Genomic DNA, 23,352 nt, shown 5'->3' with positions numbered 1-23,352 from the left:
GTGGGGTGTAAGTACATGAAGTATTATGCCGTATGCCCAAATTGCGCAGATATTTGCCAAATGAAGCGTCAACAAACTCCATGGCATTGTCAGTTTGCCAAATTTGAATTTCTTGGTGATATTGTGTACGTATCATGTTATAAAATTCTTGAAAGGCAATAAACGCATCACTCTTTCTATGGAGTAAGGACACCCACATGAATCTCGTGCATTCGTCAATGAAAGTCACAAAATAACGAGCTTTTGAAATTGATGAGACCTTAGTCGTACCCCATATATCAGAATGAATAACGGCAAAAGGTTTTGAGCATTTATTCGAACTTGGCAAATAAGAAATTCGATGGTTTTTAGCTAATTCACAGACATCACAATGAAATTCTGAAATATCAATATTAGAAAACAACTTCGGTCGAAGTCTCTTAAGGTAACCAAAAGAAATATGCCCTAGTCTTCTATGCCATAACCATATATCTGCTTGAACCTTCTCAATTCCACTTGTATAAAATACACGACCTAATTTATGTTGTCCATTCTCCGTCAACTCCAAGTGGTAGAGTTTGTCCCGTTTAACACCATAACCAAGCGTCTTCCTTGTCAGAATGTCCTGAAATACACAGAAAGAAGGCCAAAACGTTACGGTACAATGAAGTGATGAGGTAATTTGGCTAACTGATAAGAGATTATAATCCAACGCTGGAACAATCAAAACCGTATCAAGCTTCAAAGAGTCAGATAATACAAGAGATCCTTCCCCTATGATATGACAAGTACCTCCATTTGCGGTGGAGATAACAGATTGAGATGAAGAGTGAATAGTTTTTAGATTGTTAATATCTCTAGTCATATGATCGGATGCTCCTGTATCAATAATCCAAGTGCTATTCTTAGAAGTGGCAGAAAGTACATCAACCTTACCAGAGATACCTTGTTGGGCCATATTGGCAACGGGCTGCATTTTTTCTTCTTGAGTGGCTACTGCGGCTTTAGCAGTAATATTTTTTCTCGGCTTTTTAGAGAAATCCCACCAATCTGGATAGCCGACGATCTCGTAGCATCGTTGCTTCGAGTGACCTGTTTCACCACAGTGGCTGCAAAGGAAATTGCTACCTTTTCCGGAGGATGGATTATTACGCCGTGTGTTTCGTTGAGCTACCATTGCTGAGCTTTCAAAGACAGGCCTGGAACTCCCCATGATTTGTCTTTGTTGTGCTTCTCTCCGTACATATGCATATGTGCTTTCCAAATCCAGCTTTGGATCCTTTCGTAGAATCTCTCCGCGAATTTGATCGAATCCAGAATCAAGTCCGCTCAAAAATATGTGAACTCGTAGTCGGGCCATCATAGAATGCATATGTACAATTGCTTGAACAGATGCCTCCTGTGCGGTCGTTCGGTGGTCAATTTCTTGAAATATTTCAACTAATTCATTGTAGTACGTAGACAAGGGTCGACCATCCTGTGTAGTGGTGAAAGATTTTCGATTTAGTTCAAATAATCGAGTTTCATCTGATCCATCATAGAAGGTTTTTGCAACAGCCTCCCATATCTCTTTGGCAGTGGAAAGTCGAATAAATCGCTGCATCAGATGAGGACTCATTGAATCAATGAGCCAACTTTTAACTTTGTGATTATCGGTAATCCAAGTTGCATAGCCATGATCCGTAACTGCTGGTCTCATCGTTTCGCCGGTGAGAAATCCAATTTTGTTTCGAGCTCCGATTCGCATCTCCATTAATTGTGACCATAATGAGAAATTCGATTCATCAAGAACAATACCAGTGGAGAAACTTGAATTGTCTTGTTGGACTATAATTGGTTGTGGAGGGTTTGTGGTGGTTGGGACAATTTGATTTTCTAAACTCATGATTCTAGAGTTCTGACTTTGATTCGGAAAAGAAAAAAAATAAGAATTCAATAGGATGATTGATTATCAACCTGCTCTGGTACCATGTAGAAACTCAATATTCGAGGAATTCATATTTCTTCTCTTCATGAGGTAAATATATATACATGTATTTGCTATAAGAATCGTATATCTTATTCTAGGTAGTTTACATATTTATAGTAACTAAATATTCTCAATAACTGTAAATTCCTATCATTGTGATCTGCTACAATCTTCAAGATAGATGAAATCTTTCTTACCAACAGAGGGAATGATTAAAATCAACGTAGATGCCTCCCTTCCTCATGGGGAGCCGTTTTTTCATGTTGCATCGGTAGCCAGAGATGCTAGCGGAAATTGCGTTTGGTGGAAAACTCATAAAATTATGGGACGCCTCACACCAGTGGAATGCGAGGCTAGGGTTTTTCTCCAAGCTCTTATTATGGCACAGTCAATGGGATGGAACTCGATTCAACTGGAAGGGGACTGTCTTCAAGTGGTCAATGCTCTCAACAATAAAGAAAACTCGCTGTGTACTTATGGTGCTATCTTGGATAATTGCTTATCCATTTCTTTGTCTTTTGATGCATGTTTATTTTCTTTTGTTAAGAGACAAGGTAATTCCCTTGCTCACTCTTTAGCCTCTTTGTCAATTGTTGACACTTTGGAGGGACCTTTACTCCCTCCTCATTTGGCCATTGGGGCCTAATCTTAGTGATCGTATTTATCCTCAAAAAAAAATTCGAAAAAAAATCGATTTTGGAAGAATTTTTTGCATTCAATCCCAATTTCTGAAATTTCAAAAAAACAATTATGGAACAAAATGGATTTAGTTTTTCATTTCGGAAAAGATTGATTTTTTTCAAAATTGTCAATTCCGATCGGGTCGTCCCATTAAAAATCACGGGGAAGAGAGAGAGAACCCTTAAATTGGTGAACTAAAAGCATTGTTAGATAACAAAAACCACCTTCTTTTTTCAGTGAAGTCTAAAAGCATAAACCTAACTACTTTTACTAAATACAAACACCAAACGCAATTCGGTTAACTAACCCAACTGCATCACGAGACAAATGAGAGAGAGAGAGAGACCTCTTGATTGCGTCACCGCTGCTGACTTGCTTTATAGCCTTTCACCCATTGACTGTACAATGAATTAAGGCTTTTTTTCTTTTTCTTTTTTTTTTTAATCGAATGGATTAGGATTCACATATCAGTTGCGTGTAATGTATACACAGTTACACACACATACACACACTACATGCAGCAGCTGGCTTAATCATATATCTAACTTTTAGGTAGGAGACTTTCAGGTGGATTTTGATTCACTTCTTGTCCTTCTTGAAATGGATTAACTCTATCTCTCTCTCTCTCTCTCCCTCCCAGAAACTGAATCAAGAAACACATTCATTAAGTGCTGGGAAAAGCTCAGAAGACTGTATAATGCGAAACAGTCGAGACTTGAGATCCACAGCATAGCCTTTCATCACGAAGCAAGGTCTCTCTCTCTCTCTCTCTCTCTCTCTCTCTCTCTCTCTCTCTCTCTCTCTCTCTCTCTCTCTCTCTCTCTCTCTCTCTCACACACACACACACACACAGACACACACACACACAAAACACTCCAGATTTTCTTGTATATCTTGATCTTCACACAGGCACGCACACAAACACCCTCGTCGTTGTTTCTTGAATTCATAGTAGCCCTAGCAACTTACACATTTCTGCAAAAATCTTTCTAAACGCAGATAGAGTAATAACAAAAACAGCGGTACGCACAAGCAGCAATCATGGCAAGTAAAAGAAACTTCCTACATAAGCTCATTCAGCTCATTTTCTACACACACCTAACCCTAATCGCAATCCTCGTAATTTCTCTCACACTACGCGGTGTACTATCACCATCCCACATACATAATTTCCACCCGAAGAAATGGTACACTCTCGTCCTCTCTCCGACAGCATGCGCAGGAATCCTAGGACTCGCATGGCAAGCACTCGTAACCTTAAACCCATCAAGAACCCTAAAAGCCACATTCTGGCTCAGCCCTCTTCTCACATGCTCACTCGGGATTCTACTCGTCTTGATAGGCTCTCCTAGCGGTTTAGCACTATCCGTAATCGCATTAATTTTCTCGATTTTTCAATCCCTCTACGCATGTTGGGTCAACCACAGATTCGAACACGCTTCTAGAATACTCACGGTTTCTATCGCAAGTCAACCCCCAAAAGTCAAAGCTGCAGTAATTCTATCAATCATCGTCTCCACTCTATATTCGTCTTTCTTGATCTCCGGCATAGGCGGAGCCACCGCCATCGGAACTAAATTCGACACCCTATTCATTGTCCTAATACTAGGAAGCCTCGCATGGACAACACAAATAATCAAGAACATGATCCAAGTCACAGTATCCCACATCAAGTACATGAAGTTTTCGTGCAGTATAGAAGTCGATTTTCAGACAGTGGTGAAAAGTGCGGCTAAGTATTCGATGGGGAGCGTTTGCCTAGGCTCGATTATTGTACCGATCTGTGGTGTTATTAGGGGTTTGGCTCGAGGTGTGAGTTTGATTTCGGGTGATGTGGACGAGGTTATGTTCTCGTGCGCGGATTGCTGTACAGGTGTCGGATCAAGAATCGTGGAGTATGGAAATCGGTGGGGGTTTGTGCACGTAGGGGTATACAATAAAGGGATTGTGCAGGCATCTACGGATGTTTGGGAGTTGTTTAAACGAGTCGGGATCGAAAAGTTGATCGATCGTGACCTCACTAGTTCGTTCTGCTTCCTTAGTGGTGTCGGGACAGGGTCCGTATGTGCGTTACTAGGGGGTACTTGGGCACTTGTTATTTACAAGAACTATGCAACAGAAGTCTGCATATATGCCTTCTTAACTGGTTATTTTACGGTAAGCTCTCGAGTTTTCTTTCTCTCTTTTTTTTTTTCCTAAAATCAAAAAAATCGACGAAAAAAATTCAAATTTGATAAATTTGCAGAATAGGGTAGCTATGGCATGGGTACAAGCTAGCGTTTCGGCATATTACGTAGCTTATGTGGAAAATCCTCAAAGCCAGCAATTCGACACTACCATACCAGCTTATGTACACGAGCTACAAAGGTCAGAAGCATAGCAGTTTGCAAGGATTATTTCTTACAGCTCGATTCCTTGTCCTAGAGAGATGGATTCTTGAATTCTTTTTTCCGATGTGATGTTTACAAGTAGGTAGAAAAACATACGGCAGATCAGACGGAAAATATAATGGTGATATTACCACTTCTTGTGACTGTGTTTTGATGTACAAAAGCTTTTGTTTAGTACAAGATTTTGAATTAGTTCATTTCCTTCTCTTAAGTCTTACCTTCCTCTAATGCAGCTTAAAAGCTCTAGATATATAAACGAGGTTGGTAAATTCTCGTTCAAGGGGGTAGAAAAACAATATATAAATGAACAATAGCAAAATATATTAATATCGAGAAGATGACATGGCCACACTGTAAATATTGCTTCGATTCATCGAATAATACAACAAAAATTTAAAATGAAAAACCTAAATATGGTGAAGGATTGTAATTTTCCGAACTAGCTGTTTACATCACACGATATGCAACTAGTAATTCGAGAAGCAAACCTTGTATATAAGCGAAATCAAGTATGACCCCTGCCTCCACATTCCGAACACATAATATTCCCGGTTCCCCCACAACCTGCATGGTCAAAGTATTGCTCTTTAGGCCTTGTTTGGGAATTACGATTCGGGGCTTGATAGACAATATAATCAAGATTCAATGATTCAAAGTAACGAGAATCTTTAAAATAGCAAAAAGTACCATTCGCGAAATTCTGTTAGAAGGTTTACCTAAACATCGAACTTTCACGATGATTCCTTGACTCTCCAAGATAGATTCAACATACAAGCCCGAGCCAGAACACGTGGTGCAAAGAAGTGCTCCTTTAGCCTGACAAATCGAGCATCGTGGATTTTCTCCGACATTTTTCTCGGTCAAAGATAATCCAATGGGCTTCTCGATTATTTCCTCGGGGATAGCCTTATCGTAACAGAAAAGAGACTCGAGACTGCTTCTTTGCCTCTCCACATCTCCAGCAGCACACTGCACTACCTACCGTACGAAACAGAAGAAACCGTTGGATCAAAATCGTCGTCGAATACAAAATCACGGTACAAAAAGATAAATATGGTTTCTATCGAAAAAATTATACGATTTCAACCGTATGTATAACGACCCAAACCAAATATGGCACTATCTCCATATGGCTAATTCAGCTACAAAATTTCCCACGTAAGCAAAATCGAACAGCATGTTGCACATGAACGTAGCAAGGATACACACACACACACACACACACACACACACACACAGAGACAAACACACACTCACACACACACAGACAAAAGAAACAGCCTTACATCACCACCTCGTTATCGAAACTAGCACAAGAAGACACACATAACAGACTGTTCAGTGCAGCTAAGCAATCAATCATGCATTTTCAGACATACCAAAACCTAAAAAGGTAAAATCACATTTTTCAAAGTTAGCATCTTGATTTACCAATTCATACGCAAATTCCAGTTTTACTGCATCCTCCGCTAATTAACCAATCCAATTAGGTTGCCATTGAACTAATTTTGAAAAAACAATAAAAATGGCAAAAATCAGAAACACTAACCCGAGCGGTAGAAGAAACGGCGTCGTTCCATCGATTCTCGTGACCTAATTTGGGAAGAAACCTCGAATTCTTGCGGACGTGATAATGGGAAGGGGAAATCTTGGGCAGTGAACAAATTGAAGAAAAGGTGATTTTCAGAGCGCAATCCATTTTCAGAGCACAATCCAAGGTAAATTGATTTTGTTCCTTTTTTTTAATTTTTCCTATTTAATTTGCCCTCAATTTGGGTGGGTGGTGTTCGATGATTTCGAAGTATGGTTCGATTGTTTCTTCTTCTCTGCGTTTCCTCGGTCTTGACGAAGAACAACCAACTTACTGCAACACGAATAGAAAAATTACAGTTTTCATCCCTCAATTTTGCACAAATTTCACATTTGACCCCATATTTACAATAAATATATGTGGTCCCTCGTGTTTAAAATATTGAACACTTGCCTTAAATTACGACGGACTAACAGTAAATTGACGACAATGACGAAAAATATTTTAATTATTAAAACATGAAGGACAAAATATTTTTTTTTTTGAATGTATAGGACCAAATGAGAAATTAATACAAACTTGAGGGACGTGATTTAAAACGATAGTAGTAGTCAAAGGTGTATTTAACCTTATCCAAGAGAATCAAAGATTCTTGATACACCATGTTTGGCAGGCGGGTGAATGCTACCTCATCCTTTGTTGGATTTTTTGCCCACTTCCCAAAGTATGGGCGACACCATAACCAGTACATTAAAGCTTACATTATTCTTACATGATTTCTATAATTATCTTCAATAATTTTTATCCTCAAAAAAAAAATATTAATATAAAATAAATAAATAATTATTATTCCAATTAAATTTACATTTTTTCTGCATTTTATTAATTTTTTGATAAATTACTACCACCCTCATGAGATAATGTTAAATTACAAAAAATATCTCGTGTTTGTGTAATTACAACTGTCTCCTCAACTATGAATCTTCTCACGCATCCACTATTGCAGTACCAAATTTAGTGGAATCTTCTAGATTATGTAAAATCTTATCTCGTTTGCAGGGCCGGTCCGACGTATTCGGGAGCCCCGAGCGAGAATATATTTTGTGCCCTTAATAATATGAGGTCTCGATCCGACTTTTTTTTTTCCTTTTTTTTTTTTGATGAAATAATATAGATAAATATTTATTAATTTAAATTTCATTATCAATAAAATATTGAAAATATTAATGTATATCTAAATTTTTTTTATAAAGTAAATGTTAGAAATGTACGAAATAGTTTTTGTTTGAATAAAATAAAAAATTTAAATTGTATATATTGTAAACTAAGTTTCAAAATTTATAAATAGAAATTTTCTTTTAAATAATGGAAGAATAAAAAAAATTTATACAATAGAAATATATTTTTTCACACAAAAAATGTTAGTATATATATATAAAAATTAAAAACACTGAAAATGAGCCCCTAGTAAAACTGGGCCCTGGGCGTGGACCCTGCTCGCCCCATCCCAGGGCCGGCCCTGCTCGTTCGTACCCGTTTTACCCCATTTCAACTCCATATTTTGAAACAAGATGATCATAAGATGTACCTTTTCGCCTGTAAATATCAGACTATGGTGCATCAAAAATTGCATTTTTGCACAAAACGAGTACAAATTTGAGAATATTCCACGGAATCTAGAAGACTCTACTGAATTTAACACACAATAAATAATGGACGTGTAAGAAAATTCATAATTAAAGAATGATTGTAAGTACCCAAACAAAAATTATTTTTTTCGTAATTTAATTTTACTTGTGACCGCAATTTAGCCTAATTTGTTTATTATTAGTTAATCAATAATATAATATTTGTCCAAAAAGACAGCCTAATTAACTTAGTTCCAACCACAAAATCGGACCAAACACTCCTACCTCAGATACCACCACTTTTAATTTGTAGCATACTATACTATATCTCAAATTATATTTTATAATACTTAGCTTCTTCCAAACAAAGAAAATTAAAAAAAAAAAATTCCCAAGTGAATGGATTTTCCCACCCTCAAACCTTACCTCAAGCGGTCCTTCTTCTCTCTCTTCCTCAACTTCTCTCTCCTCTTCTTGATTTCACTTCTCTACACTATCTCCACCTCATCACCAACTCATTTCCACCACCACCACCGCCGCCAGCTTCAACAAACCGGCGGGGGAGACAACTGCGGCAATCTCGGGGCATTCTCCGACCGCCGCTCAAAGTGCGCCTACGTGAAGACCAACAGCGACTGCCACGGCGGCGGGTACTTCAACTACCTCGAGATATTTTACTGCAGCACCGGCGGCGGCGGCGGTATTGATTCGCCGCTTCTCGGCTACTTTCTGCTCCTGCTATGGCTGGTGGTTCTGTTCTACGTGCTGGGCAACACCACCGCCGAGTACTTCTGCCCCTCCGTCGAGGGTCTCTCGGCGGCGATGAATCTCTCTCCGACCATAGCCGGGACCACGCTCCTCCCGCTCGGCAACGGCGCGAACGACGTCTTCTCCAGCGTGATCTCCTTCACCGGCCGCAACGGCGGCGTCGGCCTGAGCAGCGTCCTCGGCGGCGCGCTGTTCATCACCTGCTTCGTCGTCGGCGTGGTCAGCATCTCCGTCTCCTCGAAACGGGTCCGGGTCGACAAGCGGAGCTTCGTTAGGGACGTCGTCTTCTTCCTCTTCGTCCTCTGCTGCCTCCTCGCAATCATGGCGTTCGCACGTGTCACGCTCTGGTTCGCCACGTGCTTCATGTGCGTGTATTTCCTTTACATCGGCGTCGTTTCGTTCATGCATTTGTTCTACAAGGAGGAAGAAAATAAATTAATTAATGGTACTGCAATCGGAACGCCATTGTTATTGGGCTACGTTCAAGAAGATGAAGAAAAGGGACAACCTTTATTATTATTACAAGAAAAGGAAATAAATTTCAAGAATTATTACAATTATTGGAGTTTATTTATTTACATAGTGGAATTGCCACTCTCACTACCAAGAAGGCTCACAATTCCTCTCATAAGTGAAGAAAATTGGTCCAAACCATTTGCGACAATCTCGGCCACGTTGGCACCGATTCTACTAGCAACCCTTTGCAACACGCAACGAGAAACGAATCACAACCTTATAAGCAAAGCCTCTTTAAGCATCTACTTGTCCTCGATTCTCGTGGGAATCTTTCTCGGCGCCCTAACGCTAATCTTCACCAAGGAGTCGGGCCCGCCGAAGAGATTCCGGTTCCCGTGGCTCGCGGGTTGTTTCTTGATGAGCGTAGTTTGGACGTACATTACGGTCGAGGAGTTAGTTTCTCTAATGGTATCTTTCGGGAATATTCTTGGGATAAGCCCCGCGATCCTGGGGCTCACCGTCCTGGCGTGGGGGAATTCTTTAGGGGACCTGATCTCCAACGCAACGATGGCGTTGAGAGGTGGGCCCGGTGGGGCCCAAGTGGCGATATCGGGATGCTACGCGGGCCCCCTTTTTAACACGCTCGTCGGGTTGGGAGTTTCGCTCGTTTTGGCGGCGTGGGAGGGCTATCCCGATAGTTATCCGGTGCCGAATGATTCGGATCTATACGAGACGGTTGGGTTCTTGATGGGTGGATTGCTTTGGGCGGTTGTGATACTTCCAATGAGGAATATGCAGCTTGATAAGTTTCTAGGGGTTGGATTGTTGACCATATACTTTTGTTTTCTTTTCCTAAGGGTGGCTAAGAGTGTAGGATTACTCAATCTTGGAGGATAAGGATCAAGGATAGGATAGGATAGTGTATCCATTTGCTTAGCTTGAACCTCAAAGAGGTGAGCATGCATTTTTTTTTTTTCTTTTTTTTTTTTTTTGGCCATGAATCATGATATTAATGTAAATAGCATGTTTGTAATTAAAGTAGTAGGATCTCTATTGTTTTAATTGAGGACAATAAATTATTTCAATGTTTATTGTCCGAGCCTAATTGATCATATGGTTTCCAATTAGTAAGTGTGTGAACTATCTGAATTATTGGAATTCGAAATTTTCAATTTTTCAGTCACTAAAAAAAATTGGATTTGTTTAAAGATTCATATTGAAATAATGTAACATGTATTCCAGTTCCATTCTTGAAATACATTGAAAATCGCAACTTTCGGAACGAAAACTATTGTTCCAGAATCGTAAGTATTCAAATTAAAATCGAGAGGGTTCAGTCGGAGAGGGATTACATATATTTGAAATGGAGCGGACAAGATCGCTTCGATTAGTTGCACTAAACCATCGTCAGATCTTGCTACAATACTTATGCAAATCAAACAATCGATCCGATATCAAGATCTCATTTAATCTAAACTAATTCGATATTGGCAATCAATTGAAATATATATATACTCAATATATATATATATATATATATATATATATATATATATATATATATATATATATATATATATATATACCAATTGAATCAATTGAAAATGCATGAACATGTATTTGGTGATGGCTCACGTTTTTTCCACATCAATAATTGATTTTGTTTTTGGAGTTTTGTTACCTAAAGATTATATTTGCATTTGGAAGTTCTAGTCCAACACGATTCGTAACTCAAATAGTGACCGACTGAGTCACTGAGTCGACAAGAATTTTTGCTCAATCGTTTTCACTGTCATGGGGGCCCCACCAAGTACCAAACAACAAGCCCAACTTTGTTTATATTATTATGGGATTAAACCAATAATGCCAACCTATGTTTATAAACTTTTTTTTTTCTACCTAAAGTGGTCCAATAATTAATTTTGGTTAGACTTTGTGCTCATATTTATTTATTTTTATTTTAGGTAAATTAGAATCACCTCCCTGAGGGAACATGTAATTACAAAAAGACCCTTTTTGTTTTAGAAATTACATCCAGCTCCTTGCAATTTGTAAATACCTTACATCCACCCTTCTACATAAGGGTGTTAGTGTAAGAAAATCTACAGATTACTGGGATAGATGTAACTGTGAAAAAATAAGGGTGTTTTTTGCTAATATGACTTACGTCGGGGCCTGATTGTAATTTACCCTTTTATTTATAATACAATTTTAATGACACTATACCATTTGTATGCACATGAACATACCTTCTATTTTGTATGTGAAATAATGAAATTATTAATTTTTAATATTAGCAATTATTAATTTATGAATGACTTTGGCAAACATATTATTTAATAGGAAATATTTGGTTCACATTAATATAACTACTCAAAAAATAATTTAAAATAAAGCTTACGTGACTTATTTTTGCACATAAGTCATTGTTGTCGATTTCCCACATGTAATTTGTCACTTGTCAACTTGTCAAAATTCTATATTTGCTTTATTTATTGAGAGTCACTTTTAATGAGGTCAATTTTTAACACTCTAAAACGATAGTGTTGTGATGAGAATTTGCGATTTCTGTCGATTTTGATTCGAAACTTTTGATTTCGGAACAAGGTTTTTTCATTCTAGTTTCCATCGATATATTTACGATTTTCTGAAATTGGATTTTTGATTCCGAAAAAAATGAATTTTTCTTCTTCTGAAAGTGCTAATTCTGATATGATCTGATCGATTTTCATCTAACTAAATTAAAACTAAATCAATCTTAATGCTACTACTTCTTGATAACATTAGAATCAATCAACCTTATTAATAAAAATAAATTGTAGCATATATTAATCATGGCCTATTTCAATTGAGAGTTGAGACAAGGACTAAACATATCATTGAGGAACCTTTGAAACATCATAAATTTGGCCTTTTCCATAATGAAAAAAAGAATTTGATAACGTTTGAAATTTCTCTTTTGTTGGTATATATATGTTTGGTCATCCATCGTTTGCTACATTATATTCTTTCTCACCAAATAGGATGATTTGAAATCGAGTATATTAAAAAAATATAAATATTTTTTAATAAAAACGATGGATTAAAAGTTACACGAGGTTGCCCCTCCAATTTTTTTAACAATGTACACATAAAACAGTACATAATAATACGTAAAAACTTCGAAATTAAAAAGATCATTTGCAAGTTTTAGGAAAACTTTGGAAATTTTGTAGACGTGTGCGTATTTAAATAGTAGTTGGAATTTAGAAGAAGAGTTAAGTATTCAAATGGGACGGAAATCAGACACTGCACATGCACATAATGTCAAGTGCGATTAAGACTCTCTGGTTTTCAATCATATATTTATTAGATCAAGGGTGTAAGAGTGTGCAGTTGCACATCCTTGCGCAATAGCAGATCCGCCACTATCTACAGTAGAGAGCTAGAAAGTACCATAAACGAAAGGAAAAAAATAAGACGACGAGAAGACAATAAATAAGAAAAAAGAAGAGGAAAAATATAAAAATATATGTATTAAAAAACACATATATGCCAAGTCCTATAAAAAAAGATTTAGAAAAAATGGTAATTAGAATTTTTGAAACTTAGAATGAAAAATATTATTCTAAATTAGAAATTAGTGGGAAAAAAAAAATCAATTCCAATGTTCTTTTTTCTTTTTATTATTTGCAAATATTCATTTAAATAAATAATAAAAAAGAGAGTTATGGGCCTGTAGGCCCAACAAATGTAGAAATAAGCACACAATTTCAATTCTCTCAAGAAAGGCCCAATCCACTGCAACGCCCTAAAAAAATTGAATAAATTAATTTAATATACAAATTAATTTTCCCCTTATTTTCCATTCCGAGAAGAAAAGTGGATAAGCCTGCATATACTGCACACACTTCACACACAGTGCAGGTGAAACGAAGGAGGAAGTTGCAGAAATGTTGGCGGCAACTCCCAATTCCAGCTTCCACACCACTTCGTCGCATTTCGAAGCCCTAAATTCCGACAATTTCAAAATTTTGCCTCATTTTTCGTCGGTTAATTGCTTTCCCCCGTCGAAGAAATTTCATTTGTCGTCCATTTTGTTGCCAAATGCCGTTGTTCGGAGCCCTAGAACGAGGAGGAGGAGAAGTAAAAGCAGCAGAGGAAGCGGAAACTTGTGCAATCAGTTTTCTGTCGGAGCTTCTTTGGCGGCGGAGCCTGGCATTCAACCCGAGGATGCTCTGCAGCAGTCGTTCGCTCCTTTCTCCATCAAAATTCCCGTCGGAGATCGCCATGTGAGTTTTATTTGCAGTTATTTTTATTGCTTGTTGAAGTTAGATATTTCGAATTTGGTTGATAATGGGTGGGAGGTACGAATTTCGTCGGCACGAGGTTTAGTGTGTTTAATCTTCCTTTCCGGGAGTTCATTTCATTGTGTTTTGACGACGCTTCGATTTTCGTTGCGTAGAAAGATAGTTGAATATGACTTATTCACGCTGGAAAGGTTTATAATTGGGGCTTTGCAATTGTGTACTGAATGATTGAAGTATGTTACAGTGAGTGTCATAAACCAACATTGTTTAGCATCCAGTCAAAATAATCGAATTGAAATGTCTGTGAGATTGGAAATGCCAGTAGAAAATTTTCAGTTTTAGTACAATTAATTATGGAATCCAACCATGAATCTCTCAACTTTATGATCACCAAATTATCAGCATACTAATTACAATGTTGTAGTACTCAAACTGTTCTTTCATTTTCCCTGGCCTGGTTATTTTCCGACACGTTCTTTTAATTTGATGTTTGGATCCTACTGGAATTTATTACCAAATTTTAACCCAGCAAGTGACTTTTCTGAATTTTTACAGATATTAGTCGAGACAGGTCACATTGGGAGACAAGCTAGTGGTGCTGTTACTGTTACAGATGGAGAAACTGTAAGCTATGGGCTTAAATAATTTATATATGGCTTTTCTTTGACTGAATTCTTTCTAGTACTTCTCCCAGACTACTGACCAATGTATGTTGTTTTATACCAAAAACCATCACTTTATGCTTGAATAAAATGGTTTGACATTTCCTTGTAGATTATCTACACAACTGTTTGTTTGTCTGATGTCCCGAGCGAACCGTCTGATTTCTTTCCACTTTCTGTACATTACCAAGAACGATTCTCAGCAGCTGGTCGAACAAGGTAAATGTTAATCAAGTTAGTTTTGTGTGACTGGTTGGTTGCTCTCTTTTTCACTATTCTCTCTTAAATACCCAATTCAGTGCGGTAACAAAACTTATCTTTTTATTATCCTGTCATTGTCTAGTGGCGGATTTTTCAAACGAGAGGGAAAGACAAAGGATCATGAGGTACTTCCACTGATTTTGATGTTGAGGAACTTTTGCTATAGTGTTTCATTGTCAATTACGAATAACATTTATCAATTGCTATATTGTGGTAAACCAAGTAACCAACTAATCTGTAAGCAGTTTCTTTTTGCAGGTTCTCATTTGCAGACTAATAGATAGACCTATACGGCCAACTATGCGTAAAGGATTTTATCACGAAACACAGATACTATCTTGGGTACGTTTTTTTTCCTAAATCTAGTGAATGTATATAGTTTTTTTGATTGTTGCCTTTTTATCACGTAATACAGTTACGATCTAGTGTATGTCTTTTCCTAAATCTAGTGAATATATGTAGTTTCCTTGATTGTTGCCTTCATATATAAACATATATATCATTTAAATGGTTTCTCTGAATTATGTTTCTTTAGTATTTATCATAAATACCTAAGCCAAGTTACCATATACAAATCCTTGTAGAGGAAACTAGAGAAGAGATAAATTAAGGACTTGAAAGTTTGGTAAGGTGCTCTTAATAAGTTAAATGGCTGATGATATTAAATTAATGAATCATATTCATGGAAAATGGAGAAAGTGAAACAGTTTGTTGAATTGAGGCATAACAGACTTGTGCATATTGGACGAGATTTGAAATGATTGGGATGGATACAGAAGGAAAGTGAACTTACTTGTATTGATTGAGGTGACGATGTTGCAACTATAGTAATTTAGCGAAATGATTTCAGGTGGAATTTGTCTCCAGTTGGTCTGGGTCAATTTAAATCAAGTGAATTTTAGCCAAACAATTTGCACTTTAGCTAACTTGTTTGAACTTACATTGTATGCATGCAGGTGCTGAGTTATGATGGTGTACATCCCCCGGATTCATTAGCGGTGACAGCAGCTGGGATTGCAGTGTATGTTTATTGCTTTTGTCCTCTTGTAATGGTTGACTTGTATTTTGAGGCACTTATATATCATTGCAAATCATGAACTCCAACAGAGCTCTTTCGGAAGTGCCAAATTCTGAAACGATTGCAGGGGTTCGCATTGGGCTTATTGATGATAAGTTTGTTGTGAATCCAACGAATAAGGAGATGGAAGACTCTAAGCTAGACTTGTTGCTGGCAGGGACAGATAGTGCAATTTTGATGATTGAGGTTAATTACTATATTCATACTCTCCATCTCTGGTTGCTGTCAGGGACATATAGTGCAATTTTTAACTGATACTGCTCTCTTTTGTGTACGAAATGGACATAATAGGGATATTGCGACTTCCTTCCTGAAGAGAAGTTACTGGAAGCAGTAGAAGTCGGCCAGGTGCCTTCCCTTCTTCATGTTGTATCTTTATCTGCTTTCCACTTTTTAATGATGTATTTTTTCTTTTTGAGGCAATGGGGATGTCAAATAAACTTTCAGGTCTTTATTATGGAACAAGACTAATTATAACAGTGTTTATCACTCATTTCCTCTTACATGGCATCTAGGAGACTTGACTTTCCTCAGGCAGAGTTTGTCCATGGTTGATGTTGTCTGACATCATCATTTGTAGAACTTGATCAAACAAGCTATTATAGGCTTTCTGATCATTCTTATTTTTGTAATATCCGATACACTTGGGGATGCTTCGCATGTTTGGGGTTATAAATCAACTTAAAAAATTAAGGCTATGTTTGGCCCCCCTTTGAGTTAGCATTTCTATTTTGTTCTTGGGGAAAGATGTTTTGTATTCCTATTATGTACTATTACACTGTACCAGTCAATTCATGTCTGAAGTGTTGGGAAAGAGGCGTTTTATGAGAAGAATCTGAAAAATAAAGTAAGGTTTATATTTATTTTAGTCAAATCATCTTCGCAATTTAAGAAGCGAAACAAAAATGATATATTTTGGGTGATGAGGGAAAAGTTTATGAAAATTTGGGAAGTGCTGGTTACCATTCCAGGTTATTTATTGAAAAACAAATGACTTTGATTCCCCATAGTTACTTTTTGGGTCAGTAATTTATTCAACGGTCTTAGCTGCTATTTTTTTTTCAGTGTGGGTTACTCGGATTGATTACCATGATTTATTCGGTGTGAAGATTCAGAATTTAATTGGAACTTCAACTGAACGTTATAGTGTATTTATAAGTGTAATATTGAGACTTGTGTAACTGATCAGAAGTTTCCATTGTTTGCAATTTCAGAATGCTGTGCGAGCTATAATCGAAGCGGTGGAATCCTTAGTGAAGAAGTGTGGAAAACCAAAGATGCTTGATGCAATCAAATTGCCACCTCCCGAGCTGTATAAGCACGTCGAAGTATGTTTGTCATGTTCTTGTCTGAAATTTCCATCCCAGAATAATTTTTATGCTCTTTTCAATTTCCTTTCTTTTGTCGCTCTCTGCATTTCTTTTGTACCTGTTTTTTTGTTTGTATCTATAAAAACACTCTCTTAATATCCACTTTGTTTAGTTTAGTGGCCCGTGCATATCCAAAATCAGGACTTCAAGGTGCTACAATAGTAATTCAGTGAGATCTGTTTTAACTTGATCCATGTTGAAACATTGGGTTCTTTCCCGTAAATTGAGGAACAATAATCCATCCACAAAACACTTGAGTTGTGCTTTGTATCAGGAAGAACTGGCCCCAATGTAAATGTGGATGCGCCAAACAAATGTTTTTGATCCTTCAGGCACTCTACGATCTAAGTAGCACAAGTAATATTCGTTTAGTAAACCATGGTAAGTTACTCTGATTTCCCTGTGGAATCACAAAATCTGGATCTTAAGTAAAAGCCATTATGTAAGAGAGGTCAAATCATAAAGGCAGCTAACCGAGGTACAACAGAAAGAAGTTCTCCTATTAAGAGAGATACAGTAATGCTGGCAAATTCACATCACAGCTAGTAATATTCATGTGGTTAGTAAGTGGTAAACATAAAACATGATCTTGGCCCACCTTTTATTCGCGTAGTACTGCCATGTTTAACAGAAATTTCTCTGTAAATGTTCTAAATCTCTGAATGTTATCCCTTTCGTAGTTTTCTACTTTTATTGTGATACAAGCACTCTCTTAAGTCATGACGGTGATTTTTGATAATACTCAGGAAATTGCAGGTGATGAACTAATCGAAGCGCTACAAATTAAGAATAAAATCCCTAGACGAAAGGCTTTATCGTCTTTGGAAGCAAAAGTCATTGGCATACTTACAGAGGAGGGTTTTGTTAGTAAGATAGAAGCTGCTGTTACTACTGAAACGTTACCAGACTTAAATGAGGATGAAGATGAGGATGAGGAGGTTGTACTTGATGGTGAAATTGATGAAGGTGATATCCGTATCAAGCCAGTCCCAAAAAAGCCTACCCCTTTGGTAAATATTTGCCTTTAAGAATTTCTTTTGTTGATAAATGTGTGATTGAATTTCACTCATTTTTTGATGTATCATATTTACAGCTTTACTCTGAGGTGGATGTGAAGCTAGTTTTCAAAGAAGTATCATCAAATTTCTTGCGGAGACGTATTGTGGAGGTAATATTTCAACTGGAACATATCAAATATGATTCCTGTGTTAGCTCTATTAACTTGCAGTTTTATACCAACGGACTTTATTTTTTCTTTTAACCAAGTAACTGTTAGCTTTTTCATTAACGTGAACAACTTTTGTTTGGTCAATAAACAAGTTCTTATGAATTAATCATGAAAGGTTTTAATTAAATTCAGCCTCTTGTGTAGTCTGTTGTGTTTATAGAATTTGCAATTGTTTATTATATCATCCAACATCCGCTAGTCTTTGAGTAATTTCAATGTTTCGGTACTAATGGATTTCTTTCACTACTAAAAAGCGAATCCGGTGAATTAGAGGTTGACATTCTTGTAAGAGACTTCATTTTCCTAATACCTAACCTAAGCGATGCACGGATATTTCATATTTGTCGATATTATGACGTCTGTTAATGGCGAATAAATTGTTTTCTACTTCCACAAGTAAACCAGAATTATCATGTTCCATTGTAAAGCACATAAAACAAGTATACCAACTAACATGTTCTATTATCTGTTAGGAGCTATCCTCATGCCACACCCCTTCCAAATGAAGATATTGTCAAATTTTGTAATGGTTTCATACTGTTAATCCCTACTCTGAGATTTTACTTCGTATTCTCATTTACTCAGGGAGGAAAAAGAAGTGATGGCAGAACTCCCGAAGAATTACGGTCTATTAATTCACGCTGTGGATTACTTCCACGAGCACATGGAAGCGCTCTCTTCACACGTGGCGAAACGCAGGTCTGGTTATATTTGTTCTTTGTAGAAACCTAGATTAACTATTTTGCTCCTTTTGCATTTTTCACATGATATTTTTTTATTCAAGTATTTTTTTAAATTCAGCATCACACCCTAAACATCAGTTCTCAATTTATGAAGGGATCTACTTATTGGCTTACGCTGATCTATTTATTTCTCATCTCGGTTCCCACTATAGTCACGATACTGATTTCTCCGTATACATTCCTTATCTGATGTGCGTCTCCATTGAGCTGTGTTGATAATTTTTTCAAGTGGTGATAAATTGCCTTTATATTCTATATAAATATAACACAAAATTCTCTCTATTTGTCACGCGCTTGAGTTTTATGACATAAACAAACTTAATTTCATGCTTGGTTAAACTGCGTTGATTCTATAAACTTGATGCTTATGTTCACTTATTTTTGTAATTTTTTACATGTTCCGTTTTTGTTTTGTAGTCATTAGCCGTGGTTACACTCGGTGATAAACAAATGGCACAGAGAATAGACAATCTTGTGGATGACGACGAGTTCAAGAGATTCTATCTTCAGGTTAAATTTCTGAAAAGCTCATATTTTCTAGGCAAAACTATTATTTTGTAGATAAATCATTAGTTGCTCCCATAACATTAACAACTTGAAATAGGTTAATCTCATGACGCTTTCACTTGGAAACATCTTATTCTCTCACGTTAAAAAACTATTTTACATAGATTATATTATTATCTGCTAAAGGGTCAAACACATTTCATAAACTATACAGTCTGCATCTTGGTTTTTAAGAGAATTATAGGCAGCTGTAGTGTTAAAAAAATATTCAGCTGTATGTGTCCCAAAGTATCTTCCTTTTCATAGTTATAAATTCACTAAGTCAATACACTTATTTTTAAGTTCACTTACTGCTATTTTCGATCCGATTCTTTTGTTTATTAGGCCATATATAAGCTGACTTGAAAAATCAAATGTTCGAATTTTGAAGTTTTGGTGAAACTGTCTTTCGTTGTATTTTTGTGCAGTACTGTTTTCCTCCCTCGTGTGTTGGAGAAGTTGGCCGTGCAGGAGCACCATCTCGAAGAGAAATTGGCCATGGAATGCTTGCAGAAAGAGCTCTTGAACGGATATTGCCTTCTGAAGATGACTTCCCTTATACTGTACGTGTTGAGAGTACCATCACAGAAAGCAACGGCTCATCAAGGTAAAACATTGACCAATTTAATAGCACTGCATTGTTATGTATTCTAGTGCGATACTATTCACTGTTGTAGAACTTAAATGGCTTAAATGGCTCTTGAGTCTTGATGGAAGTACAGAAATCAAGATTAGGAACTTCTGTAAATTTCCATGTTTATCCTTCCTGAACTCAGTGTTGTCCACGTTTCTCCCATTGCATTTCAGTTTCATTCCAACCAAATCCATTCCCACACAGTGCCATTTTAGTTGCTCTTATCAGGGATAAAAAATAATTTAAGAATATAAGCTTTCTTGAAATATCTTCTTACTATGATGCTAATGAGCGATACGAAAGGGACTGTTCATATCTATTAATTGCTTGTGACAGTATGGCTTCGGTTTGTGGGGGTTGCTTAGCATTACAAGATGCTGGTGTTCCAGTGAAGTCATCAATTGCTGGCATTGCGATGGGTATGGTCTTGGACACCAAGGAGTTTGGAGGAGACGGCACTCCACTCATCCTCTCTGATATAACAGGGGGTGAAGACGCATCAGGAGATATGGATTTCAAGGTCTTGGAATCTTCTTTTTTCGTTTTCTTGGTTTATTAGTAAAAATGCGTTCAATGTGTTCCTCCATATTCCCGATCAATTGGAATTTTTTTTCCAAGTAATGTTATCGTGTTTTGTTGGTGAACTGTGTTTTTGGTGCTGCAGGTTGCTGGAAATGATGATGGTGTAACTTCATTTCAGATGGACATAAAGGTTGTATATCATAGTTTTATTTGTCATAGTTTCTTATATAGTTCCAGTTAATCTTTATGCCTAGACGTGATTAATTTTTGCACTTCATTCGGACTGACGTATCTCGATCTGATATTGCAGGTTGGAGGAATTACTTTACCAGTCATGCGTAAAGCTCTCCTCCAAGCAAAAGAGGGGCGGAAGCAGATTCTTGGTAAACTATTATCAACCTCATTGTCGCCTACCGAATTAGATTAAACATGGATAAGCAGATTCTTGACAAAAGCAAATAATTGAAAACACTGAAAAGTTCTTCACAATAATTACTGATTTCCAGGAGACATTTTTGTATACCTAACCGTCTCATACCGGTCGAGTAAAATTTAACTCATACTTGATATCCAGATAACTGCCCCAATATATCTATTGCATATATGGCCACCAGTGTTTATCAGCTGTTTTCTATGGATTTGATGATAAGTAGAATGAAGTTTAATCTTTGAGAGAACCAATGAATGCTCTAACACTCAAATTTTATTTTCATAGTCGGTACCTTCTATATATAGACCTCATTTTTTTCTGTTGATTTCTAGCCGAGATGGCAAAATGCTTCCCCCCTCCTTCGAAGACACTCTCAAAATATGCTCCAATTATTCACGTTATGAAGGTTTGTCACTTTTCAGTATCCAGATTAATTGATCATATAAAAGGCTGTAATGGGGTTTTTAACAATCGTTTTTTTCTGATAACGCAGGTCAAACCAGATAAAGTTAACCTGATCATAGGTTCCGGTGGAAAGAAAGTGAAGAGCATTATAGAAGAAACTGGAGTTGAATCTATCGAGACGCAAGATGATGGCATTGTAAGCTGACAAGAAGAACTTATATTCGAGTTGTTATTTGTTAACCAATTTTCCTTCAATTATTTGGCGTAATATGTGGCTGTTACAGGTCAAAATAACAGCTAGAGATTTGGTAAGCTTGGAAAAGTCTAAAGCCATTATTGCCCGACTGACAATGGTCTCAACTGTAGGCGAAATCTACAGGTTTGCTTTTGGCCTCTGTTCCTCCCTTCACTATAGAAGTACTTGCTAATAAAACCGACTTCTATTAGCTGTTATTCTCGTCATTTGATTATATTAAGTGAACCTAATCTCCAAGTTCTTACATTCACATTTTACTGTGCTTTCTTTAAATCAGGGATTGTGAGATCAAATCAATTGCTCAATATGGAGTTTTCGTTGAAATTTCACCTGGCCGAGAGGTACTTAAAAAATCCCAAATAATCTCTACGTAGTTCGAATAAATTTCTTCTCATGTAATAAAGTTATCTTGCCAACTGAGCTGAATTGGTCTATTCTACGTGTTTCAGGGACTATGCCATATTAGTGAGCTGAGTGCAAATTGGCTGGCCAAGGCTGAAGATGTAAGCATTACGCACTTCAATACTTAACTAAACATTTAAGATTAATTGTGATTTAACAATTTTCATTTACAAACACACAGGCTTTTAAAGTCGGAGATCGTATTGATGTCAAGCTCATTGAGGTATGGATCGTCTTTCAAACACCACCCTATTTATAAATTTCATAGAATACTCTTCAATTTCAAAACCTTCCATAACAATGCTGTAAATTATTGGAATGCATTACAGGTCAATGAGAAAGGTCAACTTCGTCTGAGCCGCCGTGCGTTACTTCCAGAGAGCGCAAAGCAACAAAATGGTAATAAAGCCAACAACGGAGAAATTACTGAGGACGGAAGTCCCGATTTGAAAGTCGCAGAGCCAACAGAGGCCAATAGTACACTACCCGAGAATTCGTTCGTCAAGAGATTCGTACGTTCTGGAAAGGATGTAAAGCAAACCGATAAAACCGTGCCCAAGAAAAACCCTGTTAAGTCTTTCATCAACGTTTCCAAAAAGAGCACAAGTGCAGCTGTAAACGGAGAGGCCAAAATTTGACAACAAATCCATGTCATGATGTTAGAAGTAAGGCCCGTGTAATATATATGAGATTGTGCAGTTCTCATTTGTTGGAACAAAGGTACGTACGTAGGCTAAGGATTCCCATGTCTTGTATTATCGTACTCGTTAGTAAAAACCAGAAGTTTTGACTTAGTTTGGCAATAGTGATGATGTCTTTGATCATATGATCAATCTCGGATTTGCTAGTTCTGATGAGAAAAAATACTTAAATTTATTAAGGGAAATGTTTAATCCTTCATCGTTCAATACGATAGTTCGCACGATACGTTTTGTTGTTCTTGAGCACAGCATCTTTTTTTCTTGATTGCGTTCTGCAACTTTTGTTTTTTTGTTTGATTGTCCAATATTTTATTTGTCCTAGATATTTAGGGTATTGTAGATGCAACATCCGGTGAAATACATCGGCTGATCTTGCACCATTGATCTACACATAATAACACACACACACTCATGTGTATGTGT

The 23,352-nt window shown here is 37.0% G+C and overlaps 6 protein-coding genes across 9 annotated transcripts; 4 read left to right on the top strand and 2 right to left on the bottom strand.

The window, feature by feature from the left end:
* Positions 1-287: 287 nt before the first annotated feature.
* Positions 288-1,950, bottom strand: LOC105965962 (uncharacterized). The gene is made up of 2 exons (XM_088824012.1): positions 916-1,950; positions 288-604 (listed from the first exon to the last, which is right to left on the bottom strand). The coding sequence occupies exons 1-2, from the start codon at positions 1,862-1,864 to the stop codon at positions 567-569; spliced, it is 987 nt and encodes a 328-aa protein (XP_088680138.1). The 5' UTR covers positions 1,865-1,950; the 3' UTR covers positions 288-566.
* Positions 1,951-2,156: 206 nt separating this feature from the next.
* Positions 2,157-2,594, top strand: LOC148767737 (uncharacterized). The gene has a single exon (XM_088824773.1). It carries the CDS (start codon positions 2,157-2,159, stop codon positions 2,592-2,594), a length of 438 nt encoding a protein of 145 aa, XP_088680899.1.
* A 432-nt stretch (positions 2,595-3,026) lies between these two features.
* Positions 3,027-5,216, top strand: LOC148767736 (protein PNS1-like). Of its 2 annotated transcripts, none has more exons than XM_088824160.1 (3): positions 3,027-3,381; positions 3,666-4,786; positions 4,875-5,216. In XM_088824160.1, the coding sequence occupies exons 2-3, from the start codon at positions 3,671-3,673 to the stop codon at positions 5,007-5,009; spliced, it is 1,251 nt and encodes a 416-aa protein (XP_088680286.1). In that variant the 5' UTR covers positions 3,027-3,381; positions 3,666-3,670; the 3' UTR covers positions 5,010-5,216. The 2 variants fall into 2 exon arrangements, with proteins under 2 accessions (XP_088680286.1, XP_088680285.1); XM_088824159.1 differs by having other exon boundaries at positions 3,195-3,381; positions 3,629-4,786.
* Positions 5,217-5,319: 103 nt separating this feature from the next.
* On the bottom strand, positions 5,320-6,882 carry LOC148767735 (DnaJ/Hsp40 cysteine-rich domain superfamily protein). 2 transcript variants are annotated; one of them, XM_088824161.1, is made up of 3 exons: positions 6,569-6,882; positions 5,736-5,997; positions 5,320-5,583 (listed from the first exon to the last, which is right to left on the bottom strand). In XM_088824161.1, exons 1-3 carry the CDS (start codon positions 6,716-6,718, stop codon positions 5,525-5,527), a joined length of 471 nt encoding a protein of 156 aa, XP_088680287.1. In that variant the 5' UTR covers positions 6,719-6,882; the 3' UTR covers positions 5,320-5,524. The 2 variants fall into 2 exon arrangements, with proteins under 2 accessions (XP_088680287.1, XP_088680288.1); XM_088824162.1 differs by having other exon boundaries at positions 5,736-5,988; positions 6,569-6,855.
* A 1,523-nt stretch (positions 6,883-8,405) lies between these two features.
* CAX7 (calcium exchanger 7) lies at positions 8,406-10,498 on the top strand. Its single transcript, XM_088824158.1, has one exon. It carries the CDS (start codon positions 8,578-8,580, stop codon positions 10,297-10,299), a length of 1,722 nt encoding a protein of 573 aa, XP_088680284.1. The 5' UTR covers positions 8,406-8,577; the 3' UTR covers positions 10,300-10,498.
* Positions 10,499-12,773: 2,275 nt separating this feature from the next.
* RIF10 (polyribonucleotide nucleotidyltransferase) lies at positions 12,774-23,155 on the top strand. 2 transcript variants are annotated; one of them, XM_012990389.2, is made up of 24 exons: positions 12,774-13,673; positions 14,247-14,315; positions 14,466-14,572; positions 14,697-14,739; positions 14,873-14,956; positions 15,571-15,635; positions 15,722-15,878; positions 15,984-16,040; positions 16,907-17,020; positions 17,809-18,072; positions 18,156-18,230; positions 18,876-18,989; positions 19,451-19,543; positions 20,008-20,186; positions 20,550-20,733; positions 20,878-20,925; positions 21,046-21,118; positions 21,498-21,571; positions 21,659-21,766; positions 21,855-21,949; positions 22,104-22,167; positions 22,276-22,329; positions 22,410-22,451; positions 22,558-23,155. In XM_012990389.2, the coding sequence occupies exons 1-24, from the start codon at positions 13,335-13,337 to the stop codon at positions 22,864-22,866; spliced, it is 2,811 nt and encodes a 936-aa protein (XP_012845843.1). In that variant the 5' UTR covers positions 12,774-13,334; the 3' UTR covers positions 22,867-23,155. The 2 variants fall into 2 exon arrangements, with proteins under 2 accessions (XP_012845843.1, XP_088680282.1); XM_088824156.1 differs by having other exon boundaries at positions 13,223-13,673; positions 14,860-14,956.
* The last annotated feature ends 197 nt before the right edge of the window (positions 23,156-23,352 follow it).

Source organism: Erythranthe guttata, chromosome 10 (assembly GCF_056151865.1).
Source record: "Erythranthe guttata isolate IM_541 chromosome 10, IM_541, whole genome shotgun sequence".
Classification (NCBI taxonomy): domain Eukaryota; kingdom Viridiplantae; phylum Streptophyta; class Magnoliopsida; order Lamiales; family Phrymaceae; genus Erythranthe; species Erythranthe guttata.
Note: the sequence above shows the minus strand (reverse complement) of the source record. Positions and strands in the feature narration are given on the sequence as shown.